This window comes from Arachis ipaensis, chromosome B8, assembly GCF_059453495.1.
Source record: "Arachis ipaensis isolate K30076 ecotype BB chromosome B8, ASM5945349v1, whole genome shotgun sequence".
Classification (NCBI taxonomy): Eukaryota; Viridiplantae; Streptophyta; class Magnoliopsida; order Fabales; family Fabaceae; genus Arachis; species Arachis ipaensis.
Genome location: NC_142443.1, coordinates 140,763,556 through 140,772,212, shown reverse-complemented (window position 1 = coordinate 140,772,212; position 8,657 = coordinate 140,763,556). Strand labels below are relative to the sequence as shown.

The following is an 8,657-nucleotide window of genomic DNA, read 5'->3' as shown; positions in this document are numbered from 1 at the left end:
AAATTAACTTTCTCATTTGATTGAAAAAGCATTAACTATGTGATCCGAAATTTGATTCCTAACGATAAATGTAAAACACATCCTATATCTAATTCTTATTCTTAGTCATAATAGTAACGGTGGCCAATAAGTCTAATCAGAACCAGCCAAAAACATGCATGGGACCATAAAAGTAAAAAAAAAGGATCAAATGATTTCGAAGTCTTCAAAATTTTGGTCCTACTCGACAAATAATTATTCATGTATAATAATAATAAGAATAAATTATCATTTGTATCCACAAAAGATACAAATGCTGAGAAATGTATTCATATAAGATGACAATTATAATCACAGAAGATGGCTTTCGTGTGCCAAGAGTACCCAGACGTTGGTTACACAATTAGTCCGTTAGGGTATTCTTGGCACACGAAAGCTATCTTCCGTGAGTACAATTGTCGTTTTTATTCTTATATGGATACATTTGTCAGCGTTTATATCTTTCATGGATACAAATGGTAATTTATTCGTAATAATAATAATAATCACGTTCCACATACATTATTGACTATATATATGTGTGTCTGTGTTTTCCTTGTACTTGGTTTTTTCATGATGGTGGCTACTTCGACAATGGAGAGTCTACTGTGTTCCTGTTTGTGTGTTTTGGTGTTGTTGGGGTGTTTGATTTCATCAACGGAATCAAAGTACATAAAGTACAACACAAGTTCAAACATTGTTCCTGGGAAGCTGAATGTTCACTTGGTTGCTCACACTCATGATGATGTTGGTTGGTTGAAGACCGTTGATCAGTACTATGTCGGTTCCAATAACTCAATCCAGGTCACTCTTTCTTTCACTTCAAATCTTATTTGCAAAATATACAACTCTTTATGCTAAATGCAGTTCCTTATTGATTTCAGGGAGCGTGCGTTCAAAATGTGCTGGATTCGCTTGTGCCAGCATTGTTGGCGGACAAGAATCGCAGGTTTATATATGTTGAACAGGCAAGCTAAGGCTCTATCTATTTTGATTTATCTGAATCATGATGATCATTATTGTGGAAATTGCTGTGTTACAATTTACAACTCTTGGTTGAAATTTGTTGGTGCATTGGAATTTGTAGGCATTTTTCCAGCGTTGGTGGAGAGAACAAAGTGAAGCTGTTCAGAACATAGTCAAACAGCTGGTCAACTCTGGTCAATTGGAGTTCATGTATTTAAACAATTTTACCCATTTCATATTTGGAGTCTGGTTTATAATTTGCATTATCTCACTTCTGTTGCCTGAGATTAATATGATAACACTTGTGGTTCCAATGACATTAAGTTATTCTAATCAACTATTGATTATTTTCAAATTTGCAGAAATGGGGGCATGGTTATGCATGATGAGGCTACTACACATTACATTGACATGATTGATCAAACAACACTTGGACACCATTTCATCAAAGAAGAATTTGGTAAAACCCCAAGAATAGGATGGCAAATCGATCCGTTTGGACATTCGGCGGTGCAGGCATACTTGTTGAGTGCACAGGTAGGTGTGTGTTTGTGAGTTAAGATCCAAACCTGTTTTGAGAAGGAAACAGATATAGAAACAAACAAAATATCTCTATCCTGAGACCTAATTTACCCAATTTCTTGGTATTTCTGTCTTGAGACACTTGCCAAACACAATTTTAGTATATCTTGGTATTTTTTACATAGTGTTTCTTCCACCTGTTTCCCTAGTATGGTTATGCAAAATGCTTGTTGGCATAGGTTGGGTTTGATTCCCTATTCTTTGCGCGGATCGATTACCAAGACAGAGCTAAGAGGAAAGATGAAAAATCTCTTGAAGTTGTGTGGCAGGCCTCTAAGAGCCTTGGTTCATCTCAACAAGTAAGTAATCCAACTAGTTTATGCTTTACACTGATTGTTTCCTTTTTTTTGGCTTCTAAAGTATGCTTCTACTAATTGATCCTTAATATTGTGTTGTTTATGTAGATATTTTCAGGTGCATTCCCTAAGAACTATGAACCTCCTGCTAATTTCTACTACGAAGTAAATGATGATTCTCCAATTGTACAGGTAGGAATCTAACTCAAGTATTGATTGTTCTTCAGGGCTAACTAGTGTTCATTTAAAAATGTGTGGTTTTTAACTTGAAGGATGATGTCAATTTGTTTGACTACAATGTCCCTGAACGTGTAAATGAGTTCGTCGCAGCAGCGATATCTCAGGTGTGGAACTTATCCTTAGATAGGTGTTTTGTTCTAAATTTGTATTCCTTTTGAGTTCATAAGATGCTTTGAAGTTTTATAGATTGCTGACTATCCTGTTTCAGGCGAATATTACGCGAACCAATCATATAATGTGGACAATGGGGACAGATTTCAAGTACCAATATGCACATACCTGGTTTCGCCAATTGGATAAGTTTATTCACTATGTTAATCAAGTTAATATCATCAACAATTTCCTTAATTCATCACTTTCTTTTTACTTAAGTATTGATTTCAAGCTATGTACTATCTTCCAGCTTGGCCTGCTAAATTTGGCTGAATCTAAATTAAATAAAACTTGTTTTGTTAAGCATTTGTGTGTTTAGAATTTTTTGAGATACTAATGGTACTTCTGGACAATGCTTCTTCAGGATGGCCGGGTTCATGCCCTCTACTCAACCCCATCGATATATACTGATGCGAAACATGCTGCTAATGAGGCCTGGCCAATCAAGACAGAAGACTACTTTCCGTGAGTCCCGGATGCGAATAATTCAATGAATAAGCTGTCAACTTAAAAATCATTCCTTCCAACTTCTTGTTTTATATTTGTGCCATGAATTTGTTAGGTATGCTGATGTGGAAAATGGCTATTGGACGGGGTATTTTACAAGTAGGCCAGCTATCAAAGGCTATGTTAGATTCTCAAGTGGCTACTACTTGGTAATCCTTCTAAGTACTTACTATTATTGTTAAGTTCACCCAAATATTCTATGAAAATGTCTTCATTAAATGTATATTAGAATCTCATTAGAATTCAGAACTCCACAATCTGGCTCTTATTGTGAAATAGGCAGCAAGGCAGTTAGAGTATTTTAAAGGGAAGAGTGGCTTAGGTCCAAAAACTGATTCTTTGGCTGATGCTTTGGCTATTGCTCAACACCACGACGCAGTATCCGGTACAGAAAAGCAGCATGTGGCTAATGATTATGCGAAACGGCTTTCAATAGGCTATACAGAGGTAAATAATTGCTTGTATATGTGCTCTTGGATCTTCCTTGTTTTTCTTTTGGTCTTAAATAGAATCTCAAAAATGTTATCATTTGATATGTTATTCAGGCTGAGAAGGTTGTTGCAGCATCACTTTCTTACTTGACAGATGCACCAAAAACTGGTCGTCAGATTAAATTTCAACAGGTAAGTGGTGAATATGTGAACTATAAGTTATTAGTTATCACAGAATTCAAATGGCTTTTTTCTTGTTTCTCCCTTCACATGATATTCATAACATTTTCACAATGGTGAATGTAGTGTTATTCATTCTTACTTATATCTTTTCTCTTTTGTGTTCCATCTTGTCATTTTAGTGTCCACTTCTGAACATAAGTTATTGTCCTGCGTCGGAAACTGACTTCTCGAATGGAAAAGACCTGGTGAGGATCAATGACATCTAAATCCATTGCTTATTGGAACACAATTTTTTATATATCAAGAATCTCCTGAGATAATGGCTTTTCTGTAGGTTGTAGTTGTTTACAATCCACTTGGATGGAAAAGAGAGGATGTAATAAGGATCCCTGTGAGTCTTTTTTCCTTCAACCATTACTGTCTTCAATATCTTTATTTCAAGCATTTTTCATGCTTTGTTTTTATGTGGCAATCAATGCCTTTTTAGGTAAAGCATTGCACATTTATGATGCATTTTATTTTTGTTGTTCAATTAACTTATGTTCATGAATTGCCATGAATGAAAAATGTTTCAAACTCAATATAAGAAAATCATATTGCAAGAACAAGCACTGTTTCTGCTTGAAGTAACTTGTCTATCAACTTTTCCTAGGTTGTAAGCGAATATGTTGTTGTTCGAGATTCAAGTGGAAAACAAATCCAATCACAGCTGCTACCAATACTTGATACTTTTATTGGTTTGAGAAAGTACTACACTGCAGCATACCTGGGAGTATCTTCAACTGTAAAACCTAAATACTGGCTTGCATTTTCGGCTACTGTCCCGCCACTCGGTTTTAGCACTTACTATGTATCTAAAGCTAAACAAGCAGGTTAATCCTCATTGGTGATCCAATTCTCAGAACATGATGAGTCATGCTTATGAAAGCAACTAAGAAAAACTTTTTGTATGTGATAACTGATAAAATTATTGTTTTTACTGCTATTGCAGCTACTATTTCAGATACATATACACCATACAAATCAAGGAATCAGAAGGATACAATTGAAGTTGGTCCAGGAAACTTGAAACTGATTTATTCCGAGAAGGAAGCAAAACTCACTGAATACATCAACAGCAAAAGCAAGGTATGCAATTTGGATGGAACCTTACTTTTCCACTTCATTCCCTTACATTTGTCACTTTGAAAATCTAGTATATCATTGTACTTAGATACAATTTATATCCAAATACATTGATCTAAGAATTTACTAGATTTTTAACGGCAAAAAATAAAAGGGAACAAAGGGTGTATGGATTAAGATTTTATAGGGCATGTGTTCTAAATTTTTGCTCACAATGAAAGGTCAAAGAATCCATAGACCAGGCATACAAATATTATTCTTCATATGGAGATGATGGAACACAAACTTCTCAGGTGATACATTTTCCTATACTCAGAATTTTGATCAGGCATAGATGAATTGATTGTTATGTGAGAACTTAATAAAGTTATTGATTTAAATGTTCTAAATTGTTAAAAGCCTTCCGGTGCATATATTTTTCGCCCCAATGGTTCATCAGTTCCAATCAAATCAGACAGAAAGGTGAAAATCTCTTATCAGAACTCTTGTGATGTTCAATCATGGATACTCTATGGTAGCAAGAGACTAATAACTGTTCTTATTTGAGATCTTTCAGTCTCCTCTCACAGTCTTCCGGGGGCCAATTGTGCATGAAGTTCATCAGAAGATTAGCTCATGGATATACCAGGTAGTACTTAACTTTCTTTTTAAGAACACTTAAATATGTCAGTGAAGCTTGGACATGCCAAAATTTGAATGAAGACATCGACAACCTAGATAATAAATAGTTAGTTGAACTTTAAGCTTAACAACTTTCTTTATAACCTTCATACACAATTATATGAGAGGTTGAGAGCTACCTTATCAAAAGCTTTATCAAGTTCAATATTTGACCATGGCTTAAAAATTCAACAGATCACTAGACTGCACAAAGGGAAAGAGCATGCTGAGGTCGAGTTTATTGTAAGTCTCCGGTCACTTTCTATTACTTTAAGGCTGCTACTTCCATGAAAATGTTTGAACCGTTAGATGGTTTAGTCAAACATGTCAAACCATCTAACAGTTCATAATATCATCTTAATCTTCATGGAAGTAGCCACCTTATTTTAATGCTTGTGCTTGCTACTAAAAACAAAAATCTCTTTGATTCAGGTTGGACCTATACCTACTGATGATGGAGTTGGTAAAGAAATTGCAACAGAGATTACAACAAGTGTAGCAAGTAGCAAAACCTTTTACACCGATTCCAATGGACGCGATTTCATCGAAAGGGTAGGCCTAATAGGTTGATCAGCTGATTTAGAGTTCTCAATATGAATGCCTAGGTAAATGTATTATATTATGGTATTCCTGATTTGTTGCTAAAACGGTGACACTTTACAGATTCGAGACTATAGAAAAGACTGGAAATTGCAAGTAAATCAACCTGTTGCTGGAAATTATTACCCTGTATGTTGTTCTGTTGAATCAAGTCTGTTGCAATTATGCTAATTCCAATACACATGAATGATTATTGAAACCTAGTTTTTTGTTTCAGATCAACCTTGGGATTTACCTGAAAGATAAAAGTAAAGAGCTCTCTATATTGGTAGATAGGTCTGTGGGGGGATCCAGCATCAAAGATGGGCAATTAGAACTAATGGTTCATAGGTTTGTTAATTGTTATGCTTTGTTCAACTTTTTAAGCTAATTAATTATGTATCATTCTAAGCTCTTAATTCTACCAATCAAATTGTTATAGGAGATTGCTTGTAGATGATTCTAGAGGCGTTGGCGAGCCGCTGAATGAAACAGTTTGCATCCATGATAAGTGTGCCGGATTAACTGTAAGTAGATTCAATCAATCTCTGGAATTTTTAGTTGGCAAGGACCATAAGTTATGCACTTATGCATACTCTTTTCCAACATGATATATTTGTTTTGCAGGTACTAGGGAAGTACTATTTCAAGATTGATCCTGTAGGAGACGGTGCGAGATGGCGTCGATCATTTGGTCAGGAGATATACTCGCCGTTTCTATTAGCCTTCACAGAGGTAGTAGTTAAAGAGTGGCTTTTAGAAGCATTTGAATTGCTCTGTTGGCTGAACTTGTGAAAAAATACTTGCATTCTCTTTGCATGCTCTAAGAACATTTACACTACTCTCTTTTCGCATTTTTTTCTAGAGTGAAGGTAACTGGGGAGACTCTCATGTTACAACTTTCTCAGGAATAAATCCATCATACAGCTTGCCAGATAACATTGCAGTCATAACCCTTCAGGTGAGTATCAGTTACCTTTGTTAATGAAGAGAGATTTTAATATTTTCAATGAATTTGTGTAAGTTCAATAATGAAGCACTCTTGAATGTTTATATGACTTTTGATAATGTCATGCTATTTTCTTGAGCTTTGCAGGATCTAGGTGATGGAAAAGTTCTCCTAAGGCTTGCACACTTATATGAGGTACATTCTATTTGTTATAGATATATAGTATTCTTACCATGAATTAATCTATGCATAGCTTAGAAATATGGGTTGGTTTTGTTCCTTTTCTGCATTATATTTGGTTTTCTACATACTGAATCTTCTATTTTTGATAATAAATTCAAGGTTGGCGAGGACAAGTATCTCTCAGCTAAGGCAACTGTAGAACTCAAAAAGGTGTTCCACAACAAACAGGTAGAACAACAACATGAATCACAACTTATAATGTTTTTGTGTTTTTCCATTGATGATTAGGAGCTAGCTTAACTCGGCCTATGTTTACATAGCCGGTCCCAAACCCGGAAAAATGAGGAGAGTTGTTCAGTGTGGGACAACCAACATAAAACAATGTTGCATCCTAATGCATGACCACGACGCAATGACGTCTTTGAAGCCATGTTGGGTTGTGTCAGGTTTGCGACAGCCGATGTAAAACAAGGTCGCATCTCAAAACATGGACATGACACAATGACGTCTTTGATCCATGTAGCCGAGCCCACTTAGTGGGAAAAAGTCGTCTCGAAATTGATTAGGAGCTAGCATAGTAGTAGACCAAGTCTTGAGCTGTGAGCCTTATCCCAAACGTTAAGGTAGCGTTTGTTTTGAGGTATTGAAACAGAGACTGAGAGACTGAAACTCAGTATCATATTTGTTGGTTCAGAGACTGGTACTAAAATTTTTGTCTCTGTCTCCAAAATTTCAGTATTTCAGTACCTCCAAAAAGTAGGGACACTAGAGACTAAAATTTTTAGAGATAGAGACTGAAACTTTAATAACATTTATACCTAAAATACCCTCATTTCAATTAATTAATTTCAATTTTACCCTTTGTGCAAATTAAATTAGAGTTTCATTTTTGTTTCAATTTCTGTCTCCCATTTTGCACCAAACAGAACATTGAGATTTACTTCAATTTTTCTGTCAGCAGTCTCAGTCTTTCCGTCTCTGTCTCTGCACCAAACGCTACCTAATGGTTTAGGATTTAGAGTTTAAGATTTAACCTTATTTCTGTACCTAATCATTGCACAATTTGTCTAAAGTATTTCATGACATAAATATAATTCTCCATGGTGCTTAGGTTATCAAAATAAGTGAGATGAGCTTATCTGCAAACCAAGAAAGAGCAGAAATGGAGAGGAAGAGATTGGCATGGAAAGTCAAAGGATCAACTCAAGAACCACATATTTCAAGGGGAGGACCAGTTGATCCACAAAAGCTTGTTGTAGAGCTTGCTCCAATGGAAATAAGGACCTTTATTATAAGTTTCAAGCATTAAGGTCCTCAAGGACCACTATTGCAAAATAAGAGTAGTTAAGTGTGCTTATTCAAATAGTGAGAACAAAAAGAACATTTATCTTGCAATTAAAAAAAAATAAGTAATGCATTCAAATATGTCCATTGTGTGAGGACATATCATTGTTCCTCAGTATCATGTAGGCTAGCAACCTAAAATGAAGGGGTTGTTTGTTTGGCTAAGGTTGTATGAACTTTAGTTTCTTACCAATAAAGCTTATATTGTACTTGATTGGGCGCTATTATTTTGATAAAAAATATCTTTTATTTTTTAGCGTGTTTGACAAATTTTAAGTAGTAAAAGTAAAAGCACTAAAAAAATCAGAAAAACATCTTTTTTTTAGAAGCTGTAATTTATATTTTTTTTTAAAGATCTTTTTTCCTTAAAAAAAAGGTTTTTCATGTAATAAATAAACAAAAAAGTATTTTTATATTGTTATATTCAAACATAATTGATAT

General features: G+C 35.0%; 1 protein-coding gene across 2 annotated transcripts; it reads left to right on the top strand.

Moving 5' to 3' along the window:
- Positions 1-540: 540 nt before the first annotated feature.
- On the top strand, positions 541-8,430 carry LOC107612966 (putative alpha-mannosidase At5g13980). Of its 2 annotated transcripts, XR_015896542.1 has the most exons (30): positions 541-822; positions 903-986; positions 1,106-1,194; positions 1,347-1,521; positions 1,746-1,865; positions 1,971-2,054; positions 2,135-2,206; positions 2,311-2,424; positions 2,620-2,720; positions 2,818-2,911; positions 3,042-3,209; positions 3,308-3,385; positions 3,556-3,621; positions 3,711-3,767; positions 4,029-4,248; positions 4,368-4,504; positions 4,723-4,794; positions 4,901-4,963; positions 5,058-5,129; positions 5,357-5,404; positions 5,594-5,713; positions 5,825-5,890; positions 5,979-6,091; positions 6,183-6,267; positions 6,368-6,475; positions 6,606-6,701; positions 6,837-6,884; positions 7,032-7,100; positions 7,984-8,307; positions 8,363-8,430. XR_015896542.1 is itself a non-coding variant. In XM_088497051.1 (29 exons), exons 1-29 carry the CDS (start codon positions 556-558, stop codon positions 8,179-8,181), a joined length of 3,084 nt encoding a protein of 1,027 aa, XP_088353177.1. In that variant the 5' UTR covers positions 541-555; the 3' UTR covers positions 8,182-8,430. The 2 variants fall into 2 exon arrangements, 1 of the variants encoding a protein (XP_088353177.1); XM_088497051.1 differs by having other exon boundaries at positions 7,984-8,430.
- The last annotated feature ends 227 nt before the right edge of the window (positions 8,431-8,657 follow it).

Excerpts from the sequence above, each read along its gene's own strand:
- LOC107612966 (XM_088497051.1), top strand. The coding sequence starts at position 556 with ATGTGTGTCTGTGTTTTCCTTGTACTTGGTTTTTTCATGATGGTGGCT. Across the intron at positions 1,195-1,346 it reads TCTGGTCAATTGGAGTTCAT|AAATGGGGGCATGGTTATGC; the intron begins GTATTTAAACAA and ends TCAAATTTGCAG. Across the intron at positions 2,055-2,134 it reads ATGATTCTCCAATTGTACAG|GATGATGTCAATTTGTTTGA; the intron begins GTAGGAATCTAA and ends TTTAACTTGAAG.